Source organism: Athene noctua, chromosome 1 (genome assembly GCF_965140245.1).
Source record: "Athene noctua chromosome 1, bAthNoc1.hap1.1, whole genome shotgun sequence".
Lineage (NCBI taxonomy): Eukaryota > Metazoa > Chordata > Aves > Strigiformes > Strigidae > Athene > Athene noctua.
Genome location: NC_134037.1, coordinates 73,857,164 through 73,883,004, shown reverse-complemented (window position 1 = coordinate 73,883,004; position 25,841 = coordinate 73,857,164). Strand labels below are relative to the sequence as shown.

Below are 25,841 nucleotides of genomic sequence, written 5' to 3'. Positions count from 1 at the left end.
GGATGAAACCTAAGATATGTGAAGTAATAGCAAGTTATGCATAACTGATTTGTGAGAAACTTTGTAGCAAATGAGTAGTAAAAGGTAATCTCTACAATGATTGTATGTTACGGCATAAATATGTTGTTTCACAGACTCTGGCTCTTCAATATGAAACCTGGAGTTGTTCTTTACCTAAGTATTTTGATGTGGATTTGATTCTGTGTACTTTTTTAAAATCCAGTTTCAAACTGTTTCCATCTAAATTGGTTGTTACATTTCCATCCAATTCCATCTAATTGATAAGTTGTATTTATGTCTTCTAAAAATCTTCATATATCGTTCTGAAGAAAGCTTTACATTGAGGAAGCTTGAGGTATTCCTGGTTGTGTGATCTTTTAGGAGAAAAAAGCATCATATTCTTCCTGTGTACTGCAGCCTATATGGTGATGTCTCATGGTGGGTCTTCAGCTAGTAATCATGTGCATCAGTCTCCTCTGAAAGGTTTGATATCTAGTTTGTGTACTATCTTGTTTTTAAAGTAGGAGATCACTACCAAAAAGTATGTAAAATATCTAGGGTTATGTCTTTCTAGAAATGGTGATTCTTTTTTCATCAGACATCTGTTTCTGAAGATTTTTAAATTAAATATGGGCTTAGCAAGCATAAACCGAATCTTACCTGGATTCAGTGCAGCTACCATGGGACTAATGACTCTAGAGTTCAGATTGACAGCTCTGAAGCAGCCAGTCATGCTGGACTGGTTTTCAGTGGTGGAGCCAGAAGTCTGAAAGCTCTGCAGCTCTAAGTCTAATTGTAATGTGGTTTCATACTATTGAGAGGGTCTTTGGAGCCAAGAGGTTTTGAGATGGGCTTTTGTGTACTTAAGCTACAGGGTAGTCCCCTTTAGCCCAGAGTCAACTATTGTAGAGGCTCCTGAAGGTATTGAATGAACTTATCATTCATGTCCATTTTGTTGCTGGTGTTGGCAGCAGGTTACTGGCAAGTTCCCTCACCATCTACAGCCTTTTAGGGGGCAGCTTGTTCAGACGAGGCTTTGATCTGATTTGGACTGAAGTTAGATATTAAAACTGGAACTTTACAAACTGCTCAGGAGCCAGCTCTTTTTAGAATTGTTCTGTGTGTAGTGATAAAAATTCATGAAAGCAGGGGGATAGAAATAAACTAATGCTTTCAGGTCCTTGTTAGCCTACTTGTTACTGTGGTCATAATCAGCATGTACAACAGGCTTTGTCACAAGCTTAACACTTTTCTGACATTGAAGTACTAAGGACTTTGTTGACTGTGACTCTGACTCCTCTTTCTGTTGCAGCCTTTACCAAGCTATCTCCTACTCAACAAACTAGGAGGCAGTATAACATTGAAAAACATTTTAGGCTTTCACAGCTAATGACATTTAGGGAACTAAATATGAAGAAGGAAGAGCATAGGTGGAGCAAGGGGTAGGAATAGGTGATTAAAGTCCCAGTATCCAATGTTGTGGTGATGTGAATAGGCTCGGTGATTTTCATAGGTTCGATATTATTTTGCCAGTTATTAAGCCTAGCATAAAGGACACAGCCAGCATAAAGATGAACCAATAACCAAATTGTATTTGATACAGAAGGGTCAGTACATGGGTGAGTGCTGGGTGTACAAACAGTTCAGTCAGATTATACATAATCGACATCAATCCCACTGACCCCAACAACAACACCGCACGACCAACAATGGGTGGAATAAATGGTGAAATGCAGTTGCCCATAGAAGGGATGGGAAACAACTGAGCCAACTAACCAAATACACAAGACCAAGGAAGCCACATACTGAATCTCTACACAGCCTGTGTTTACAAAGGCCAGACCTGACTGGAGCCCAGTTCCAGGGAGGCAGGAGGTCCTTCCCCAACAGGAAACTCTGCAAAGTCCATCCACCTCACAGACAGACACTGCCACTTCCTGCAAGTGCTCCCAGCTTTTATCCCTAAGTGGGACACCTGACCTTTGCTTACTGAATGTGGGACACCTGGGGCTCATTCACCCAATGGCTCTCCCTGCAAGGCAGCCGCACCCTGGAGGGAAGCCTAAAGGCAAACTCACCCCTCCTTTGTGAAGGGCTGTGGGAATCACCCATATGTCAACCTTCATTTGGGGCTTGGGGTTGAAACCCCAGCATTTCAGATATTCAGAACTTTCATTACAATTCAGAAGATATCTCTTGGATTCATGGCAGTTACTTGAAACTATTGGCTCAATGTTCAGCAGCAGCCAGAAAAGCCTGCAGAGGTGTTGGGCATCATCAGAAAGGTACTGAGAACATGAGAAATAGTGTCTTTTTGTTCCTATGTAAAGCCATATGGTGAGCCCTCTTTGACTACAGGGTGCTATGGTCCCCATATTTCAGGGAGTATATATTAGTATTAGAAGGTAGCAAGAAGATTATTTTTTTTTCTGTTTGTTTTTTAAATCAAGATGACAGCTCTTGCCTTTCAAGGAAGGACTTAAGACAGACTTACCAGTTTGGAGAGGTGAGAGAGTTATTGGAGGATTTATGAGTGAGCCTTACAAATTCATTAAGATGGTGAATGCAGAAAGAGTGTGAGGGAGATTTTGTGTGTTTTATTATTATTTTTACTTTTAAATGCATAGAGTAGTAAGCTTCTGGAATGCTTTGCCATAGGGTATTGTGGAGGCAGATGACTTCAACAGGTTAAGAAAAGGAATTTGATAATATGTTGTCAAAAGGTCTGTAGAAAGAATAGTCAGGGATCTGCTCTCTAATTTCCGTAATTGCTCAGTTGTATATACTGAGAGAATGAGAGGAATGTACTACAGAAAGGCTGAGGCCTACATGTTGGAGTATCACTTTTTGTTGCCCCTGTTGTAGACAATACTGAGCTAAAATGACCATCTGATGCATTGAGATTTTTTATGTTCTTTTGTTAGTGTGCATAGTAATCAGAGAATCTGTAAGAGATTATAGAATCTAGTTAGATTTAAACTGGTCGTTCAAAATCATCACTTCATTTTAGGAAGGCTTTGAATTTTTTCTATTTGTCAGTCATCAGTCAACAGATTTTAAAGAAAATTTAGTCAGATAAGTTGAAAAGAGAAAAATAACAAGCAAACATTGCTCTGTGTAGATTGTATTTGTTTTCAAACTATTTTTAATAAAGACTAGTCATATAGGTGTGTGTTTTCCTGCCTCTTTCTCTGACTGGCATTTTATTCATCTACTTTATTTTCTCTTCCTCCAAATCTCAGAACAGCTACACTTGCATACTCTTAAAAATAGCAATACCTGCATTTGACAGGAGACTCCAGGAAAGCTCATAGAGGATTTTCTTTATGAAAGCTGTATGTTGCAGCCATAGCAGAAACTTGATGGTGCAAAAGGGAGGAAAAAAAAGTGAAACATACTTTGCAGCACTCTCATGTTATTAATCTGTGGAAGAAACCTGATAGAATCATAGCTGGGGATGTTGAAGGTTCATACTTGCTACTTCAACTTCCCCTGAATTAATAATGGATTTTTCATTCATTGGGAAGCTGACAAATGGAAGTAAACCTGTGTATGTGTGGAATAAAAGGGAATAAATCTGCTTAAAGGTGGAGAGAATTGACTACCTGAGTAAGACTGATATGAAGCATGCTAAGACTGGACTCTTAATACAGACAGAGTTTAGAGTTACTATGGAGTTCATTAATATAATTAACTAAAGTACCTGACCGGGTTATGCAATGCAGTTTTTACTTTGTCTGCTTCATTTCCATATGACATCATACCGTTGCCATGAAACAGGTGCTGCAAGACATGCAAAACATACCATTGCTTCTGAGGTGGAGAAAACGCTTCATCGAGATAAATTGATACAATCTGAGAATTGGAAGTTTCTGTCTTTCAGATACTGTATTTATGATACACATGGCATTCAGTCATGTTGATTTTTTTTCTTCATGCGTATTCCTGGTGTAATTTAATGTTTTGATTCATGTGGATACCTAACAAATCATTGGTTATTTGATGGCAATTAATTGCACTGTCACTGTATCGGGGAATAAAAATGATGAAAAATAGTATGCTTAGATTTTCTTCTTGTGACCTTTTCATTTCAGCTTGGTGAGAATAATTTGATTTGTGGAGGACTGGTATATTCTCTTCTTAACCAGAAGGCTAACTTGTGATTCCAAGATTTTAGTGGTTTTGGAAGAACTGTGTGGACAGGAGAGCACACTGTGGGAAGTATTGCTCTTAAACAGTTGGGTGTGCCCTTGAGAATAAGCATAGAAAATTCAAAATGCCTTCTCATCCATTTTAGAGATGCTTTTCTTTCCTCACCTCTACTTCATCTCCAGTAAAAATGAATTTAAACCCTATTTACAGATTTCAAAGCTTTCCAATCCAGATTTCTGTTGTTAACATGCTGTGCAGAGAATACAGGTCAAATTTCAAGCTGCCAACTGCAACAATAGCTAGAGTCAGGCTCGATAACTGTTGTGATGTATGGTTTCATTAGAGAAAACTTCCTGATGAATTAGTGATCTGAGAAACCTCATTTTTACAGTGCTTATGTATGAATTCTGCTAATATATTGCTGAACTATGAAAAAGTCCTCTATGCTTTCGTAGAATCCATGGAATGGCCCACAGTAGATTAAGGTGGCCTTGTTTTTAATTAATTGTCTAAGAGGGGAGAAAAGAAAAAAAGAAAACAAAACCAAACTTCTGTAAAATCCATTAATAGACTCCCTTAATGTACATGTTGGCATGGCTGACCTAGCAAGAATTAAAATAATTCACAGTAACAAACAAACAAAAACCACACCTATTTTTTTATTTGTGAAACATGAAAAAAGTACAATCCCAACTAACTATTTTCCTTGAAAAATAAATTATTTAAGTGCTCATAGTTTCCAGGGAAGTATCTGGCAGATTAAACATCTTTACATGTTTTGTATGTGCTCACTTTTGCTGTGGAAGCCATTATAGTACATTGTTATTTGGGTCAGGAGTTAAAAGACATTATGACATTTGCTAAATAAAAGTTAATTTCTAGAAGTTAATATTTGTAATTAATCTGGAGGAAGAAAAAATACCAACTCGTGCTTCAAGGTGTATGAGTTACTTCCAGGTATGGTCACTTAAAATAGATTTTTTTCCATAGGAACAGATTATTTCTTTGAACTGTTGCAGTTTACCATCTTCCTCTGATCTTGCTCATCATTAGTTATTTGATAGGAGTCTTTTGATCTAATCCAGTCCAGTAGTGTGTTTGGGGGAGAACTTAGTCATGCTTATTTGTAATTTCATTTTTTTAAGTTTTATGGTCATGTGATGAAATCTGGTTAATATCCTCTCTCATATTCTTGTTTGGATTCAGAACAACACAGAGTAAGTTAGAACGAGACCAGAAACTAATCGTAATAAGCTGAGTTTTTAAAAAAATTTTATTTAGGAGATTGATGGTAGTGAGTGGAGGATAACTTGTGGTTCTAATAAGAAGATTATTCTGTTTTAAATAGAAATACTGTTGAAGGACTGTTGAAATGGTTCAAAATAGCCATGGAAAAGCTGAGTAACGTATTAGAAAAATTCTGCTAGGACTATTTAATAATCCTGTTTCCATCATCTAGTTCTCACACACTTTCTTTAAAAATAAATATTTAAAGCATTAGCGATGTTAGTGTAAGCTTTTATATTCTATAATTTCACTTGCTAATCTTTTTCACAGAGAGAATATGGACTCTGTGATAGAATGTTCTTGGTTTTGTGTTTTCTCCCTTACAAAACTACTCTAAATTTTAATTTTAAGAAAAAAAAAGTGTGTGTTCAAGCATTTGACTCCCTGTAAGCATTCTAAAAAATTGTATTAGGGTTAGATGGAGGGGGGAAAGGCTATTTTGTTGTTTGTTGCTGTTTAATTTCTAAATTTATGTTGTATTGTAGCTTCTCATATTCATACAATTTTGGTGTTACTATTCTTTGGTTTTTCTTTTTTCCTGCCTGCAAGTTGTCACTTTTATATTTAAAACTGTGTAGTCTTCCCTATAGTTAGGAACCTATTTCTTTAAGGAAAGTTGGCCTTACATGCAGTGGTAGCTCTTGGTTGGGTTTTTTTTTTTCTTCATTTACTAGGCACATATAGTGGGAGTTTCTAGTCTTAACAAAGACTTGGAGATATAGGTGAGGAAGGAAAAGAAGGACTAATAGGTGTGGAAATCAGTATGTTAGAGGTTGGAGAGGCAGGTTACAAGAGAAGAATATGGCACTTATAGTCTGATTTTTTTTTTTTAATATATATATTTTTTCCAAGCAATAAGGATAAAAAAATATGCACCTAACCTAATTCTGAGGGAGAGTGTTGACAAACTTGCAATGCTTTTTACTGCCAGGAGAATGAGATCCCACTTAGGAGGGGTGTTTTATTGATAGAGATTCATAAGTTCATAATGTCATTACCAGTCTTAAGTATAGACCAGAGACATCATTATATTCTTGAAATAAATGCCAGTAATATCTGTATCAGCCATACCTGTGATTTGATCTGGTTGGTGTAAGGAAATTCTCAATGGCAGGTAACCTAAGATTGGCACACGTTTGAATAAGCAAATTCATAGAATCACGGAATGGGTTGCTTTGAAAGGGACCTCAGAGATCATCTAGTCCCAAGCCCCCTGCCATGGGCAGGGACACCTCCCACTAGACCAGGTTGCTCAAAGCCCCGTCCAACCTGGCCTGAACACTGCCAGGGAGGGGGCAGCCACAGCTTCTCTGGGCAACCTGTTCCACTGTCTCACCACCCTCACAGTAAAGTATTTCTTCTGTATATCTAATCTAAATCTACCCTCTTTCAGTTTAAAACTGTTACCCCTCGTCTTACCACTACACTCCCTGATGAAGAGTCACTCCCCAGCTTTCCTGTAACCCCCTTTAAGTGGCTTGAAGTGATACATCAGAATTGAGGTCTGGCTGAAAAGCAGGATCCATAGGGTTTTAATATTTGTTAACCCAGTGCTTGGATAGATGTTTGGATAAGATAACAGGAAAAAAGTAGCTGAATATATGAGGTGAGGTACTGCTCAAGACAAAGCAAGGAGTGGAGAGGGAAGAAGACAGTTTTCCTGTTTTGAGCTGTCCAGTGGATAGGTGAATAGTTTGGGAGGATTGGGGAACTACTTTGTCCTGCTGAAGGAACCAGAGATAAGTGTAGAGGGTGGTTGTATTCTTGTTTTTTGTGGGTTTGGGGGTTTTTTCAATCATCTTTATAGTTGCTTATCTGTTTCTGCTGTTTCTGCACCTCTTGATCCATCAAAAGAAATGACGGAAATCCCTTGGCTGCTGTCTCAGCAGGCACTTTAGCAACCTCTACTGGTCTTGCATTGCAACTAGTTGCATCCAATTTGCTGTCACTTACAGCAGTCTTTCTATGCACAGTATCTGTAATCTGCACCATTAATGTTACAAGGAAATGTCCTCTTTTTTTTTTTTTTTTTTACATTCACAACACCCTTTTAATAAATATTTACAGCTAGGTTTCTAAAATAAGCTTTTACATGGATTATTTTTTACAGCACTTTCAGCCATGTGAGTAAAACACAGATCAGATAGGATCAGATTAAAAAAATGGAAAAACATGAGCAATTTACTTATTAGATGTAGCTGAAGTATAAAGGCAGATATAAAGGTTACATTTATTTGATTTGGGGGAAGGTGAAGCGCATGCAGTGTTCTGCATATTTCCAAAAGCTGTTCTCTTGAACTCAAAGTCAGTTTCCAGAGTGGTAGCTGTCCATAAATGCAACTACAGTCACTTTGAGTGCATCATAAGATCAAGTGGAATTGATCAATACAGCAGTTATGCTAATACTTGCACAGTTACCTTTGATATTTCTTATGGCATGGACTGTAAGTGAAGTTGCAGTAAGAAGAGATTAGTAATGAATGAGAGATGCAGATAACATTCTAGACTGTCAGCTGCTTTGTTTAGATTTTGTTAGGTATATTTATTTCATAAAATCAGTTTTGGTGGAATTTACTCTGAAGAATGCTTGCATTATAAATGTTTTGTGAAAAGTCAGCGTGATATTAAGCTTAAGGTTTGTACTGAAAATTCTCTGATCTGTTGAACATGTACTCTGTTAGAAGAAAGGAGATGTTAAAATGTATTGACTAGCTATTGGTCCAGCATTAAAACAGCCTAGTATTTGGCATCTGAATCATTTCACATTGTCATCTTTGAGTTTTTTAATAAACAAGTAAAGCTGTTTGTGTCTTGTACTCATGGTTTTTGAGTAGCCTTTGGAAGATGACAAGTTGTTTATTTTCATATCAATAGTTTTCGTAGAATAAAGCTTCAGCAGGAGCTCCAGCATGTTACAATTGCCAAGTCTTTTAAGTTATCTGGGCATCTTGCCAGTAGTCTTTAAAAGAACACAGCTAATTAATTCTTCCAGTTACTTAGTATGTCTGACATAAGTGAGCACTAAGGTCTTCGTTGCGCATGTCTCTCTTCAGCAGTATAAAGTCACACTGAATAGTGTTTTGAAATAGCTAAAAGCAGTATGTAAAAGGATTAGTAAATGGACATTACTACAAAAATAACTTTATATTGTACTGTACTTCAGTATTTAAAAGTTTTCCTCTGTGAGTAAACTCTGCTTGTAATGGTTTTAGGAAGAGTTCTTTCTTGGTCATCATTGCTGGATTTCATTTCTGCTGATGATTAATTTCTTGAACAGATTTTTCAGTTTACTTCTATAATGCTGTATTGCCCTTATTTTATGCCTGAGTCTTTGAAGTCCAAATGTTGCTGCCAGCAGTTTTCCCTTACCTCCTATTGGTACCCTTTTCTTCTACAGTCATGGCTGTTCACTGTTGCATTCGTGTCTTTTATTTTTCACTGGTATATATAACTTTCTAACAATATTCTGGAACTCCGAATATGGCAGCAGGACATCCATGGCTGACAACAGCACTACATTTCTGTTCCTTAGTCATGCATCTGTCAAAATAACTTTCAATGCCTTTAAGCTTTCCTCTAGCAAGATAGCTGCTGAGTTCTTTTTATAGTTCCTTTGCAGCATCAAGAATTGGGGAAAAAAACCTTTTAATCTGTGTACTAGAGAGGTTGCATAAGGTCTCCTGGCCTGCCACTTCAGACTTCCTTAGGGTTAATTTGAGTTTATTAGTTATCTTTAAATATCTTCGAGCTCTGTATAAGATTTTTCTTAAGTGATGATTGGAGTGAGACGTTAATATTCATATGATACAAGTGCATTTTTCATATGCTGTATTGTCAGTGAAGCCATATTGGTCACCTATTGTAATTGAAACTGAAGGAAAAAAAGCCTTTTATTGTGAATGTAATGTAGTGGATATACTCAGTCCTGTAGGAAGTATATTTCTCTGTGAATCAAGATGGGGGGAGCAGAGCCTTTTGTGTTTCTTTTCACCCATACTGCAGTAAATATAATCATGTTCCACCATGTTGAAACAGTTGATGCATGTGTACAAAAATTTCGTAGTAACTTTAATAAAATGATAGAGTAGATGTTAATTCTAGCTCTTCCTGCACTAACTGCATGCATCTTCTTGGTGCAAAGCCACCAAAATTTAAAAGTACAGTAGTAAAATAAAAATAAGCAGTTTCTCGAGTATTGTATGCTACCAAGAAATAATTGGATTTTGAAAGCAATGGGTGATGCCAAATAAGTCATTTCATGCCTCATGAAGATACAGTAAAGCTTCTCTGCAGCATTTCTTCAAATTTGAAGGTAATTATTATAATACTTTATTGGAGTAATAAATGGAAGGTGTGGTCATTGTGTATTTTGTCAAGACTACAGACACTAAAAACTAAGCTAGAATGCAAGGTGTTTTATTGAAATTAAGCACTGGCAAATGTTCTTGTGGTTTTAAATGTTTTTTAATCTACTCTGTTTTTCGTTAAAAGAGTGGACGCATGAATCTGTTTCCATGCAGCTTTTGCTGTAATTGCTGTGAAGGTGCTGTTTTGCCAATCTGATACATCACAAAAAAGATGGAAATTTATATAAAGAGTAAATACAGATTTTTTTTAGTACTGCGAAGGGAATTTAAGATGGAGAGTATAGAGTTTACTGTTCTGATAATGTAGTGTATTGTGGTAGGGTTTACTTTAATGTAGGTTAGAGAAATTGGAAAAAAATAAGAGGCCTTAGAAGGCTTGAGTGGGGGTTAACTATTTAGCGGTAATTTTACTGGGCTACTTGGTATGAGGGGTAGGAAAATGGCGTTTGATACTGAACTAAGGTATATCAGTTCCCTTCTTGTTAATAGACTCCTGTGTTTTTCTGGACTTGCTGTGATCTTGCCAGCTTTGAATTTTACTCAAAGGAGCACTGCAGTACTGATAAACAATTGCATTATTTAGTTGCTTGGTTTGTTTGTATGTTTTCTCTGCTGAACAGTGTTTTTCTTAATAGTTTCTTAAAAGAAAGTGTAACATCAGTACTGATTTATCAGTGTTTAGATTTGTCTAGCATTCTAAACCATTGAAGAAATAACAAGGGTGTGTTTTTAGTGAGACATAGATTCATTCATTTTTAAAACTGCACTACCACTGCCACAGAGTTGACTTTTTCAGAGTTTAAAAATGTAATATTTTGGAGCAGCGTCAACCCAGCTCAAATTTTCTGTCCGAGGGCGTGTATTTTAAACAGTTGGGAGTGTGATCCCCAGTCCCTGTCAATCCAAGCTCAGGGTGCTTTCAGGGGAGTGTGTACAGCCACGTGCTCCAGGGCCTGCTCTCCTGCCTGGATGGTCAGCTCTTCCTTCAGATCTGCCGTAGGGACAGCTGTTTGCTCTGAGACTTCAGGGACTCTTACAGTATTCTTTGTTCCCATGTATAAATTGCTTGCTTTAAACCTGAATAAACATGAACGGGCTTTTGCATTGTTTTAACAATATATGTACATACTGATCACTGTACTAGCCAGTGCATGTGAAGTGGGAGGGAAAAGGAACTCCGGTACTTGAATTTGTGTTTAAAGATGTGTTTCATCACTTCATTTTAACTTTTGCAATTCTTATCTCTTATTTTAACCATGTTAATATTATGTTTAATGTAGTTTGTAACAGAGTAAAAGCCTGACGCTTTTTCCAGTAGAAAATAAATTACTGCTTTTTGTTTCAGATGAGGTATTTGCTTGTGTTTCTTTCTGGCCAGGGTGATTCTTCTCAGTTGTATAAGCCAAGATTTACTGCTTCAGCTGGCTTTTGAATGTGATTGTTTTTCAGATGTATTGCTTGAGTTGTTCAAAATATTTTGTTCCTCTGCTTGTCCAGTGTTGCAGTTCGAGGCCTCTAAGGTATGTCTAAATTTCAGTCTAAAGTATGACCACAGCTTGTTTAGGCAAATCCATGCTACCTTTAAATTGGTGATCTTGAGTACTGATAGCAGCAGCCACAGGGCACCTTATGTAGCCTTTGATATTTCTCTACCCCTTTGAGATAGCACTCTTGGTATATGCAGAGTAAGTTTGTGCAGGATTAGTGCTGGTGTGTATCTAATCAAACTGTAATTATACTGTGACTGTTAGTGTTAAATGTGTGCTTGCTACTTCTAATTTACTTGTGTAGGACTCTCAGAAAATCCTGTCATGCATGCAGTTTTCACAGATGTTCATACTGGTCACCTCTTTTCAGTGTTTTGTGGGGGTTTTTTTAATCATACAGGTCTGAAGGGAACCAGGCTTCCTAGCTCCTAAATAAAGTACATGAAGAGAAGGGAAGTGGAACTTGCATAATCAGATAAACAGAATGTGTATTCTGGAAAGGAATACCATAACCTGAGTTTCTAGTTCTAGCAGTCTTGGCTGATACTTGCATAGGTTAAGGATTTTTGAAGTAGTGGTACTGTTTTCAGTAGTGGAATATTGTGTTATGTACATTAAATACTGTGGGTAGGATTGTGGTCTATGTTTTATCGAAGAATCTCTGTTTATTTTAACATGTGTTTTTAATTACATATTGTGATTACATCAGAGAAGATGGGATTTATGGGACTAAAATGAGCAGATGTTTACTTCAATATTTCAGTCTTCACTATTTTGTTAGCTAACATTGGTTTTTGCCTATGTGTATTGCATATAGATGAAGTCTCTAGAGTAATATGTATTTTGGGTTGTTTTGGTTTTTTTCTTTCTGTCTTCAGAGCTTTTCTTAAATTGTTGGTGAAAAGTTGAACTAGTGAATGTGTTGGTTTTCAGATCATGTTCAGCTATTATTGCAAGTGTTGTGGTTCAAGGCAATTGCTAGTTGACTGGTAATTGTATCATTTCAGATCAGAGAAGACATAGAAGTTGATAAAGTCTTAGAGTGGTTCAGGACTAGTATATAATATAGTGGTTCAGTGGTCCTGGAATAGTATTATTCCTGTCTTGTCATCCCTGCTGATGTGCTTTGTGTTTTTCCATCAATTCGTTGCAGGTTTTTCTCCATCTTTGCAGTCTCTAGATAAGTTGTAGTGTTGCACTATGTTACATTTGAATCACAAGTGGTGTTAATGCACTAGAAAATTGTAATTAATGCTCCCCAGTTATCTTGCCACTAGTCCCCTTTTAGTGCACAGAAGTACAGAAACACGAGCGCGTTGGCTCACTGACAAAGTGAGTGTGCCTGTGGGATTGTTGGGAAAAACCTTGGGCTGATGGGATCCAGGGTGCAGCACATACAGGTGTACTGGAGGCAGTTTTCTGGTGCGGGTTGCCCTGAGTCGAGTCAACAAGTGGGTTAGTAGGCTGTGCTGAATATGAGACAAAGAAAAGAGCAGCAGGTAGAGAAGGGAAGGAGAAAGTGAGTAAGTTGATAGAGATGTTTGTATAAGGTATTCAAATTTAAGAAGTAAATGAATGTTAGAGTTGACTGCTTTGGGATTTTTATAAAACTGATACGTTGGGTGTGAGGGGAGGGGTGTTTCGTAGTGGGGAATGGGGCTACAGAGGTGACTTCCATGAGAAGCTTCTTGAAGCTGCCCCACTCCAAGTCGGACACATTTATATATGATAGTAGCTAATACAGATAAGATACCATTTCATTACTTAACACATAGGTACATTCTTCCAAACTTAATTGTTAGGAATTCTCCTTGATTAAAAGCCTATGGATATCATATGGCCAGGACAGATAATTTGTGTAAGTGTGTTGATTGGGTGATTGTGATGTAATCTTGTTATAACTCTTCATTATTTCCTTCAAAGGAGAAACAGAATTAGTTGAAATCTGAGTTGTTATAGGTTTATTTTCTTCTAGTCATCATCTCAGAATATTTAAGTATGCTGGGTTAAAAACAAGTAGACTATTGCTCATAAATCCTGAAACTTAGAAACACTGAGCTTCTAGCCACAATAGCCTGAAGTAAACAATAACAGTGCTGGTAAAGGTAACAGTGTAGGTACACTCAAAAGCTGAATGAACAATATCCTTTTTTTTTTTTTTTTTTTTTGATGTGGACCTCTTCATGTTTACTTGTGTTTTAAATAAGTAAAAATGGTGTTCTTAAAACCATGAATTTTAATACTTTGATAAATCAATTGTTTTTAAAATTCTTAATATATTTTATAATGTCAAAATGAAAAGATAGAAGTTTTGAGACTGATCAGGAGGTGTGTCTATAAATGGGTCATTTTGAAGGTTTTGAGTGTGTGAAGGACAGTTAGCCAGAGATGTCATGTGGGAAAACATTGACATAAAATACAGACATTTCATAATTGGAAAGGGGGTTTGTGTGTGTGTGTTTTGGTTTTGGGGATTGTTTTTCGTTGGTTTTTGTTACATCAAAAGTGCCTGCTTTCAGTGTCTTAAGGCTTTCCTTCCTCTTCCAGAAGATGCTGGGACAGAAGAGATGAATACTCCCTTTCCTAAGGCCTAAAACTGCCTGTTGAAAAACAATCCTGACCAGGCAATATACGAATGGCCCAAGGAAGCCAGCAAATTGATATTCAGGTTTTACATGACCTGCGACAGAAGTTTCCTGAGGTACCTGAAGGTGTTGTATCCAGATGCATGTTACAGGTCAGTGTTCTGTTAATGACTGTACAAGTAAGCAATGTTATTTATCTTAAGCATTGTATATGAGTGTCTCCTTTGATAGCAGATTTTTCTCTTTCTGTTTTCCTTTTTGAGTGAGACAAATATATGTGGCCAATTTCTTTGCTGCACAGTGTTAAATTGGCCTCTTTTTCCATGTCAGATCATGGTTGGCCCAAGGTAAACCAGCCTGTAAATCAGTGTGTGCATGGAGACTACCTTCTTGCCAGTCAGTATGCTCATGCCTTTTGGCCATCTCAGGAGCCAAAACTAATTGTGGCAAAAGGAGGGATGCAAAGCCATCTTGAGTCCCGCAGAGACAATTTAAGGTAGTGCTACAAAAATGCAGCTGGTGGGCTTATTATTATTATTGTTATTCTTTTGCTTTGTGGGTCAGGGCAGGTCCAGAAGCAACTTTGCTACCTCTTCTCCATCAGGCTTCAGGGTACTTAGTGGGCCCTCACCTGCAAGCAGGTTGGCCCTTCTGCAGCAGGGAACCTGGGAGTGTCATGTGGGCACGTCAGCCTGAACTGGGCAGGAGCAGGTGGGTGTAGCCTAGCATCCACTGGATTAGACCTGAGTGGGTGTGATGCACTGGTGTGCTTCTGCCCAGTGCTTCCCAGGGCTTTGGCAGCCAGGTGGGCCTCGTTTGTTTTGTTGTAGCTTTGGAGTCCATGCTGCTAATCTGTGGATTTTTACTGGGCTTGGAAGTAACAAAAGCATTTTTGTCTGGTGCTGCAGTTAGTGCTAAGGCTATATCATCAACTTCTACCTCCAGCTGTTTTTATGCTACCACTATAAGAATACTTATATGCCCATAAGAATACTTATATGTCCATATTTTATATCAAATTCCACTCTATAACATTGTGTTAGTTACTTCAGCAAATAGATTAATATACCCATCCAAAGCCTGACATAGGGACACTAGAATGCCTAGAGTTAACAAATGCTGGTAGACTTGCTTAACTGTGTTGCTTAAACATGTTTGCTTTGCATGTTTCAGTGATCCCAGAGTATCCATACTGATTGGATTTTTTTTCATTACCTACTGTATTCAAACTTTGAGTACTCTGGATAACAGGATTGTCTGAATATTCATACAACTTGATTGGGAAAAAGATGGGTCATGAGTTCCCAGAAGCTAGCTGTCTCTGGACTATGGCTAGGACATCTGTAGTTATGATTCAGTGTTATTTATAACATAATTGTTTGTCTTGCTTTTTATATGTATATTTATAAAATACATGTGTATACTTAACCTATGTATGTGTAGGCACACACATATACATCTAAACACAGTGTTTGTATTGTTGGGGGTAGAAGTGTGACTGTGCCAATTTAATGTTCCTAGTTTTAAGACTTTATCATGACTCTCCTAGAGCAAGGAGCTGTGAAAAGTGCAGTTCTTTGAGAGATTTGTTTTTGATATGCAAGAGGGCAAAATTCTGCTTGGGTCTTATGAGGGTTTAAGCTTTCCCCAGCCCTTTATCTCTAATTTGTTTAGCTGAAGAGGGAACTGAACCAGGCTATAAATTGCTTGTATTTGTTCTCAGGATTGTACACCACCGTTTTTATATTGGTTCTCTGTAGAACTAATATAATTCTTATATTACAAGTGCAGTTTTGTTCAAACAGGAGAACTGCTTGTTGAGCAAGGTCAATAGACTTGACTGAACGAATCAGCAATCACCCTTTGAAATGTAATTCTTGATAAATTTAAAAGCTAGTGCTTGGCTCTTGAGAGGCTCAGCAGTCTTCATAACATTGAATACAGTGGATTATTTTTTTATAAAAAGACTTTCAACTGTGAAGAAAAGATACTGTACATCCTGTACGTTCACATAGATATGGGAGAAAGGTTTAGATTTTGAGGGAGCGTTTTAGGTCAGCTTTCATAACAGGATCTTTCAGAAATTCTGTAGGGTAATTTATGTTCCATGTGTGCAATATTGTTATGCTAGAAAGCTACCTTTTTTGTTAACTGAGAGCTTCTAAAACTCACCACAGAATGCTGTCATGTTGGTGGTTCTCTGAATCTGGGATGGGGGGGGGTGTGGTGTGTGTTTGTGTTGGTTCGTGGAGATTTTTTTAAGAAGCCTAACATGACCCATTTAAACCAACAGATTTTGTAGTTGGACTGGCAGTAAAGATTGGAAAGCAAAATTTAAGAGTACTTTTGCATGTGTTTGCAATACTGTTGGAACAGTGTCTGAATCCTGAGTTCTGCTGCCTTGTAGCTGAGCATAGTGGAACGAATTCCCAATTAATGCAGTAACTGTGGTTTAGGTCAGATAAGTATTCCAGTTCATTATTAGATATCAGAAATGATGTGTTGACCTTGCCCACACAATATCTACTGTGCAAGCATCATGTGTCAGGGTGAAGTTGTTTTTAAACCAGGAAGTAGAAGATATTCCAGGAGAGAACCTAAAAAAGTTTAAGCAGTTATGCTGTTGATAATTATATTGACAAGAGGCTTTTATAACAAGAAAAGTTTATTCAGATCACTGTCAATTGTGCAGGAAAACTATACAGGTACTTCAGTCCTCTTTTGAATTTGTTTAGTCACTTTCAGCTTGTTTTTAAAAGAAGGTTTATAGCATTATAAGCATATAATGCAAAACAGTATACAAATGTCTTGAGGTGAATAGCCCACTGTTGAAATAGATAACAATATAGAGTATGCTAAAAACAGAGAACCACCAAAAATCCAATAGGATGAAACTTAACCTTGTGTAATCTAGGGAGTAAAAAGTTTTATTGTTTTCTTGGGCAGACAGAACTGAATGTTCCTGAAAAGTTTTGCATCCCTCCATTCTTCCCAACAAGCCTCCTGCATTCAGCTGTCCCTTCCTCCTCATTTGAAGGAGTCACTGAAGCATGCCATCTGTGGACATTGTCCCCTTTTGTTTTTGTTTTTTTTGTCTGGAGCATTCTATAACCTCCTGCTCCTCAAGACTACGTCCTCTCCTTGCTTCCTCATTTCCCTCCAACATTCTTATTCTTTCTTTTTTTTTCTTTCTCTTTCAGGGTGTCAACATTTTAAACTCAGTTGGGACATGGGCAGAGCTAAGATGAGGGGTATTGTTTTGCTGGAATATGCTCAATTCTGCCATCAACCGGTTCTCTGATCTATAAAGAGTTAGAAGCGGTTGAAACTGCCTCTGCCAGCCAGAAGATGCCAGGGGTTCCATGTGCCCCTATTTCCCCTTTGAGTTCTCCAATTCGTTCATTGACGTCACTGAAATTTTGGAATTGATTGGATGCAGTCTTAAAAAAGAAAAAATAAATTGTCCAAAGAAATGCATTCAAGCTGAATGTAAGGGCCTTGCAAGCTTGGCCTGTTCCTTTTTGGTTTGGTATTTTTGGCCTCTCTAATAATTTTAATTCACTTAAATTCATGCAAAATCTGCCTTTAAGATCTTTCTAGCTTGTTTTTCTGTGGCATCCTATCTTTTTCCCTTTTCTGGCTCCCTTTTCTCCTTTGCAACAAATGCAAGGCTATTGTTATCTTTTCTTACCCACTGTTCTGTCCGTGTGTGAGTCCTTTCTTTGCTACTAACTTAATTTGATTATTTTGTCCTCTGGTGCTTATTCCAAACTAGAGCCAATATGCATACCATTGATTTTAACCCATTTTCATATCTCTCAAGACTTTTCTGCAGCAATCCTTATATACAGCTGGCTAGTTAGATAGCCTTTAGGGAATCCTGTTATTTCAAAAGGTTTTGTGGCTAAGTTTTTTTTGTGGGATTATTTTTTTATGAATTCCAAACTGTATCTGGCCTGTATGAACATATAGTTTCAGTTTTGTGGGTGTTTAGCCTTGTCTCTCTCCCACTTCAATCATGTCTGTCCTTTTTTCTTTTTTGGTAAGTCTAAGGTTGAGACAGTCTTGCTATGTCAGCACAACACTGACCTCTCATCCTGGTTGAAGGATAAGAACTACTGTCTGCTAGATTAACAAAAATAACTTGATATGAAGCATGTAGCATGGATCGATTTATCTTGCTTGTGTTATTCTTTAACTGATAATGTTACTACTTGCCATATGCAATTATTTTCCTTGATATATGCATTCTTCCTAGTAATTGTTTCTGTGTGCTGGATTAATTTGATGCATATTTATTTTTAATAACATCTGGGCCTCAACAGGTGCTCTTCTGGCTAAAAACGTTAACCTTTATTTTTGGGGGTTTGGGGTAGGGGGAGTTCTGTAAGAAAAGTGATATGGACAGAGTACAATATTAAGAAATTATGCCACTGATGCATGTTCATGCTTTTTTAAAAGTCCTTATGTAGGAAACTAAACTGTGAAGATCAAAGTACAATATTACTGAACATGGAAAGAGATGGATTAGCAGTTTGCTTCTGAAATGTTCTTAAAAAGAAAATTAGCTAGGTTGTGGTTTTTGTTCTAAGTCATCTTATTACAGATTTTATAAAGTATCTCTGTACAAATTTAAGTATTTAAAAACTTTGCAAGCAGTGGTTTAAAGTGAAAGTACAAATGTCCCCTGGGTTTTCCATTAATAGTTTCATCTTGCAAAAGAGTAATCCTGCTGCACTTGTATAAACTGAATTTTTACATTTCTTCTGAAGTCATGTACAACTCCTTGGGTCAGCATGTTCTTCTCTGCTTAAGATTCACTTTCCGCTTTCAGCAGGAGAAAATAATGCATAACTGGTAGTGAAGTGTTTGGGAAAGCGTTTAAAATAAACACATATTTTGATTTTTCTGTTTAAGCTGTTAACCGGTAATATGCAGGTATTGTGAATCCATTCCTTCTGTTATTTCCCCCCTCAAGCCAGAGACTTGGTCATTGCTGAAGGTTGTTCTGAAATAGAGAAGGAATAGCAAAAGTATTCATCCAAGGTGTATCGTACTGCATGTTGTTAGCTTGTCAAGGTCCAGGATCTCTTTGTCATTACTTCAGCAGCAATGCTGACCTCTACCCTTGATGCCAGTGACCGAGTTGCTGTTCTCAAAATAGTAAACTTCACATGCAAGCCCCTTGTGCATGTGTAGCAGCTATGTGAGCCCATGACCTAAAGCTTTGTTTGATGCTATCACGTTAATTTTTCAATGATGATTGAATGCATATATATCTAACAGTGACAGTATTTTATCAGTAATGTCAAACTTTCATCTGTCTTTTATAGAATAACAATAATCTGGATGCCTGTTGTGCAGTTCTCTCTCAAGAGAGCACAAAGTATCTCTACGGTGAAGGAGACCTAGGTTTTTCGGATGATTCTGGGATACCTGGACTACGAAATCACATGACATCTCTTAATTTGGATTTGCAGTCACAGAACGTGTATCACCATGGAAGAGAAGGAAGTAGAATGAATGGAAGTAGGACTCTAGCTCACAGCGTTAGTGATGGACACCTTCAAACCAGTCAGTCCAACAATGAACTGTTTCAGCAGGAACCACAGACAGCACCTGCGCAAGTTCCACAAGGATTTAATGTCTTTGGGATGGCAAATACAGTTAGTACTCCTAATCCAGGGCAGCATCTTGGATTTCACCTAGGCAGCAAAGGAGTTTCTAACTTGTCTCAACAAACACCCAGATTCAACCCCATTATGGTAACTTTAGCCCCAAATATTCAGCCTGGTCGCAATACCCCTACGTCTTTGCACATACATGGTGTACCTCCTCCTGTACTTAACAGTCCACAGGGAAATTCTATCTATATTAGGCCTTACATCACAGCTCCTAGTGGTACCACTCGACAGACACAGCAGCAGCCAGGCTGGGCATCTCAGTTTAATCCCATGCACCCTCAGCAAGTCTACCAGCCTTCGCAGCCAGGTCCCTGGACTACTCTTCCTACATCCAGTACTACGCCACATACCTCATCACAACACTCGACGCAGCCAAATCAGCAAGGCCACCAGACTTCTCATGTCTATATGCCTATCAGTTCTCCTACTACTCCACAAGCACCTATGATTCATTCATCTGGTAGCTCACAATCCTCTGCTCATAGCCAATACAACATTCAGAATATATCCACAGGACCTCGCAAAAACCAAATTGAAATCAAACTTGAACCACCACAGAGAAACAGTTCTTCTAAGTTGCGTTCAACTGGCCCTCGCACCTCCACTACTCCCTCTTCCCTCAACAGCCAGACATTAAGTAGAAGTCAACCCACTGTTTACATATCGGCCAGTCCTCCAAATACTGATGAAGTGATCACACGCAGTCAGCCCAAGGTCTACATTTCAGCAAATGCCACAACAGGAGATGATCAAGTTGTGCGGAACCAGCCCACGCTTTTCATATCGACAAATCCTGGAGTATCTACCACTTCTAGGAATATGTCTGGTCAAGTAAGCATGGGTCCTGCATTTATTCATCACCATCCACCCAAGAGTCGAGCAGTGGGCAACAGCACCACTGCAACCTCTCCTCGAGTGGTGGTTACGCAGCCTAACACAAAATATACTTTTAAAATTACAGTTTCTCCAAATAAGCCCCCTGCAGTTTCCCCAGGGGTAGTGTCCCCAACCTTTGAACCTACAAACCTTCTAAACCTTCCTGATCACTATGTTGAACCAGAGGGTATCCAGCATCTTACTGACCCTGTTTTAGCACATGTGGATAGGATCAGTGATGCACGGAAATTGAGTATGGGATCTGATGATGCTGCCTACACGCAAGGTAATATTCTTAATATAAATAGTAGAGATTGCAACCAGGTTGTCACTTCAATATGTAGATTACAGAACAGGAGACAGTTGATATACTTTGTAATGTTAATGTAGTATCTTCAACTTTAGCATTCATGAGCATTTCCTAAATAAAAAAGCTTTATAAGAAAATCATAGCTTTCTTTTTATGGTGAAGACATGTAACTGAATACTTGGAGATAATTCCTTTGTTTGTCTTAAGTAGATATGTTATCTGCTTAATGAAGTGGAGTCATAACATCTTCATTTTTATGTTGTTCTGAAAGAAACATCTAAGCTTGTTCAGTTTGTCCTAAAGATTTAGTTATGAGTCTACTGGCGGATTTTTTAATTAGTTGAGATGAGATACTGTTCTCATTGGATAATGTCCCTGGGTTTTTTCTTTTTCTGAGTGTTATTTAAGAAGCAAGAAAAGCAGACTTTAAAAGCAATCAGTGGGACGAAGCGTTGGCCTTCATGTTTCCTGTGTGCCTGATAATAAAATTCTTAAAGTGTTGATACTTCTGTTATGTGAGAAGGAACACTGCACTAAAGAAAGCTATTTTAAAGGATCAGTGGTAATGGGAGGGTAAAACTTAATATGTGATACAGCAACCCAACCTGTTAATCTTTTTCTTCCGGTTTTATGTTTTTGCATGCTTTTATAGCCAACTTGATGGTTTATTAACCCTTCTGTGGACTTTTCATATATAGATGTCAAAGGAGTCTTAGGATATTTAAGCAATATGCAGGATAGGTTGTCAAAATAATTTTTTGTTGGCCTTATTGGTCGTCGTGGACTTAGCAAAAAATCCAGCATTTAATAAAATGGTGTGTTCCATGATCACTCTAAACATTCTTCAGATCAGCTTAGCCATTTTGCTTTGTGCAAGTTAAGTACAGTGATCAGGACACTGGAAGCTTGGTCTTCATCTGGAGTGCTATAGTAATGAAGTAGAACAAGAATTGAATATAGCTTGTGCACTATTTCTGGATGTAATTATATCTTTGAGGGAACAATCCATCCTGATTCAAGTGTCTAAAGGTTTAGGTGTTTACAAAGATGCTGTGAGGCTATGCAGGGCAGAAATCAGGTCTAAAGCCCAGCTGGAAATTAATCTGGCTTCAGCAGTCAAGGACAACAAGAAGGGTTTCTATAAGTATGTCAGTAGCAAAAGAAAGACCAGGGAGAGACACAGGAGGAAACATGCTAACAAGTGATGAGGAGAAGGGTGAGGTCCTTAATGCCTTCTTTGCCTCAGTCTTTAATAACAAGAACTAATTGTATTGAGGGAATCCAGCCTCCTCAGCCAGAAGACAGAGACAGGGAGAACAACCCCCCCCACAATCCAGGAGACAGTCAGTGACCTACTGCATCACACAGACACACACAGGTCTATGGGACCAGATGGGATACACCCAAGGGAGCTGAAGGAGCTGGCTGGGGTGCTTGCCAAGCTGCTTTCCATCATTTACCAGCAGTCCTGACTGACTGGGGAGGTCCCGACAGTTTGGAAATTGGCCAGTGTGACACCCCCATATAAGAAGGGTTGGAAGGATGATCCAGGAAATGACAGGCCTGTCAGCTTGACTTCGGTGCCCGGGAAGCTGATGGAGCAGCTTATCGTGAGTACTATCATACAACACGTGCGGGACAAGCAGATTCTCAAGCCCAGTCAGCATAGGTTTATGAAAGGCAGGTCCTGCTTGACAAACGTAATCTCCTTCTACAACAGGGCGACCTGTTTATTGGATGAGGGAAAGGCTGTGGATGTTGTTTACCTTGACTTTAGCAAGGCCTTTGACACCGTTTCCCACAGCATTCTCCTGGTGGAACTGGCTGCTCGTGGCTTGGATGGGCACACGCTTTGCTGGGTAAAAAACTGGCTGGATGGCCGGGCCTAAAGAGTTGTGGCTAATGGAGTTAAATCCAGCTGGTGGCCGGTCATGAGTGGTGTCCCTCAGGGCTCGGTGTTGGGGTCACTCCTGTTTAACATCTTTATTGATGATCTAGACGAGGGGATCGAGTGCACCCTCAGTCAGTTTGCAGATGACACCCAGTTGGGTGGGAGTGTTGATCTGCTCGAGGGCAGGGAGGCTCTGCAGAGAGACCTGGACAAGCTGGAGCCATGGGCTGAGGCCAACTGGAGGAGTTTCACTAAGGCCAAATGCCGGGGGCTGCCCTTGGGCCACAACAACCCCCAGCAGCGCTACAGGCTTGGGGGGGAGTGGCTGGAGAGCTGCCAGTCAGAGAGGGACCTGGGGGTGTTGATTGACAGCCGGCTGAACAGGAGCCAGCAGTGTGCCCAGGTGGCCAAGAAGGCCAATGGCATCCTGGCTTGTGTCAGCAATAGCGTGGCCAGCAGGGACAGGGCAGGGATCTTACCTCTGTACTCGGCACTGGTGAGGCCGCCCCTCGATTCCTGTGTTCAGTTTTGGGCCCCTCACTACAAAAAGGACATTGAATGACTCGAGCGTGTCCAGAGAAGGGCAACGAAGCTGGTGCAGGGTCTGGAGCACAGGTCGTACGAGGAGCGGCTGAGGGAACTGGGGGTGTTTAGTCTGGAGAAGAGGAGGCTGAGGGGAGACCTCATCGCCCTCTACAGCTCCCTGAAAGGAGGTTGCAGAGAGCTGGGGATGAGTCTCTTTAACCAAGTAATAAGCGACAGGACAAGAGGGAATGGCCTCAAGTTGTGCCAGGGAAGGTTTATACTGGATATTAGGAAGCATTTCTTTCCAGAAGGGGTTGTTAGGCGTTGGAATGGGCTGCCCAGGGAGGTGGTGGAGTCCCCATCCCTGGGGGTGTTTAAGAGTCAGGTTGACAGTGTTGAGGGTTATGGTGTAGTTGGGAACTGTCAAGGTTAAGTTAATGGTTGGACTGGATGATCTTCAGGGTCCTTTCCAACCTAGATGATTCTTTGTCAAAACCAAAAAAAATAATCATCCTAGACTGTCTGTAGATAAGCTAAACAGATTGCCCAGTAGAAGTGGCATTCCCTTTCCTTACTCTGAAGGGAGAATTGGCTCACTGGTTTAGTCCTAGAAGACTTTAGATACCCAGAAACTAAGCAATCAAAATCTTGTTCTTAGGCTCTAAATAATCTTGTAGATTATGAACTTGCTTCCTAGGCATTCTGCATTTTAGGTACTTGTTGGGGAAAGTGTTCCTTTCTGATGGGACTGACTTCTACCAGTTATAGCTCTTCCATCTCTTGTACCCCTGGTAGTGATGACTGCTGTAATGTGAATTCTGCACAGTCTCTGCAGGCTGCAGGTATCAGTACCCAGTTTATCAAGCTGAGGCAAGCTTGCAATGCACATTCCGGCTATGCAGCCTGACGTTCAAAAGCGTTGTGTAGCTTATACCTGCTGTGGACCACACTTGTTCCTGAAGCCAAGACAGAATTGAAGCAGTTTTTAGGTGAAGTGTAGGTTTATGATGTGGGCTGGTACAGCTTTAGGGACCTTGGGGAAATGCCAGCCTGTGTCCTTCACTAGTTCATATAAAGTACACTCATGCTCTGAAATTCTTTACGTTTGGAAGTGTTTGGGATTTCTAGCATGTGTTGCTTCATTTCTGCTGCAACAAGTACAGTATTTTTAAAATTTAACTTTTAGAAGGTTGAGAAGTGTGTGATAGACTTGTATGATCTTGATATCTGAAAGTCCTAGTTACTGCTTTTAAACTTGAGTGTTTTACTTAGGTGGGATTTTTTTCTATTACATACTGAAAGAGATTTGAGTTACTTGATGCTTTCTGTTGTGAAGCCATGTTTTAAGTTGCTTATAATTTAACCAGACTGCAAAAAACCTTCCATTCTAGGTGCTTGTCTCATTTTAGCCAGGACAGATGAGTAGTTTCTCTGGACTTGATCAGAGTAAAATGTATTTTCATCAGCTTTTCCATTTCTGCCCAGAATGCTCCTTATCTTGGCAGGGAGAACTGAAACTGGCTTGGGGTAGAAGGAATGTGGAAGGTGGAGTTGCTTTGGTGTCGAAGGAGATTTCCTTTACTTTGTTGCAGTGAAATACATTCATATGCATGGTCCAGCCCAGGAGAATAGAAGGTGTGTTAGACCTATCTGCAAGTGCTGCTGCCTGCCACCTGAGAAGCTTTACTTCGGTTATGGTGTGTGTAGGCACTCCAGTCTCCTTCTGTGATTAAATTTCTGGTTTTCCTTTCAAGTAAGTCACAGTATACAATAGAAGGCTGCCAGAGATTTCTGTCTGGTTTGCTGCCAGAACTGGAGGTTATATGATGTGAAAAGGAGTAGGGTACTGCTCAGATAAAATCACTGTAGTTACCCTGGGATGCTGGGCTGTATTACTGACACTGTGATGCTGAGAAACTCACTGTCACCAGACATTTCAGAAGTGATTGCTAATTGATGTTTCTTGGTTTTGAGGATTCCAGTTTGAGATACTGTGGACTTGCTTGTGGAAGTGTTGAGAGCACTCATCCACTGCTGAAGTCAATAAGAATTAATAATTATAGGAGAAAAGTAATGCTAGATGTATGTCCAAGAGGAACAGCCAAAAGAGAATGCAATTTTATGCTAATTATTTAGTATCAATTCTGTCTGTGTACGGGAGTATCAGTTCCCATTACTTAACAGAGCTTTCAATTTATAATACAATTAGTTTTATTAATATGAAGTAATTGCTTGACATTTCAATATTTAGTATAAAGTGTCTTATGGATGAAAAAAGGAATAAAAATTCTGTTAGAAACTGAACATTCTGTACTTCAAAATATTTGTGATGTACACTCACTATGCGTGAGTGTCATATGTTGAATAGTGAGGCTAAACAATTAATAGTTGCTCTTTCTGTGTATAGCTTTTCTGTGTAATGGGCAGACATCCTATCAAGAAAATACATAATAGTATAATAAAAAGTTTAGGTTGATGTTTTAATACCGGGGATCTTAAATCCCTTAGTTCAATACTAGTTGGCTTTTGACTGACTGATTTTTTCATACTATTCTCTTTAACTTGAAGAGGGGATGGTATGCTTAGAGTTAATCATTTGTACCAACTATAGGTATGTATGTGGATGTATGTTTAACTCAGCAATTCTTGCCACTCTTTTTAATGTAAATACATTAAT

General features: G+C 38.9%; 1 protein-coding gene across 3 annotated transcripts in view; it reads left to right on the top strand.

The window, feature by feature from the left end:
- Positions 1–25,841, top strand: part of TAB2 (TGF-beta activated kinase 1 (MAP3K7) binding protein 2) — an 82,520-nt gene that overhangs the window by 46,540 nt on the left and 10,139 nt on the right. For 2 of the 3 annotated variants that reach the window (XM_074896583.1, XM_074896582.1), the window contains exons 2-3: positions 13,841–14,030; positions 19,212–20,724. In XM_074896583.1, coding sequence (XP_074752684.1) covers positions 13,929–14,030; positions 19,212–20,724 — 1,615 coding nt within the window. In that variant the 5' untranslated portion in view covers positions 13,841–13,928. The remainder of the gene's footprint in view (positions 1–13,840; positions 14,031–19,211; positions 20,725–25,841) is intronic. The other variant, XM_074896584.1, reaches the window with a different exon arrangement.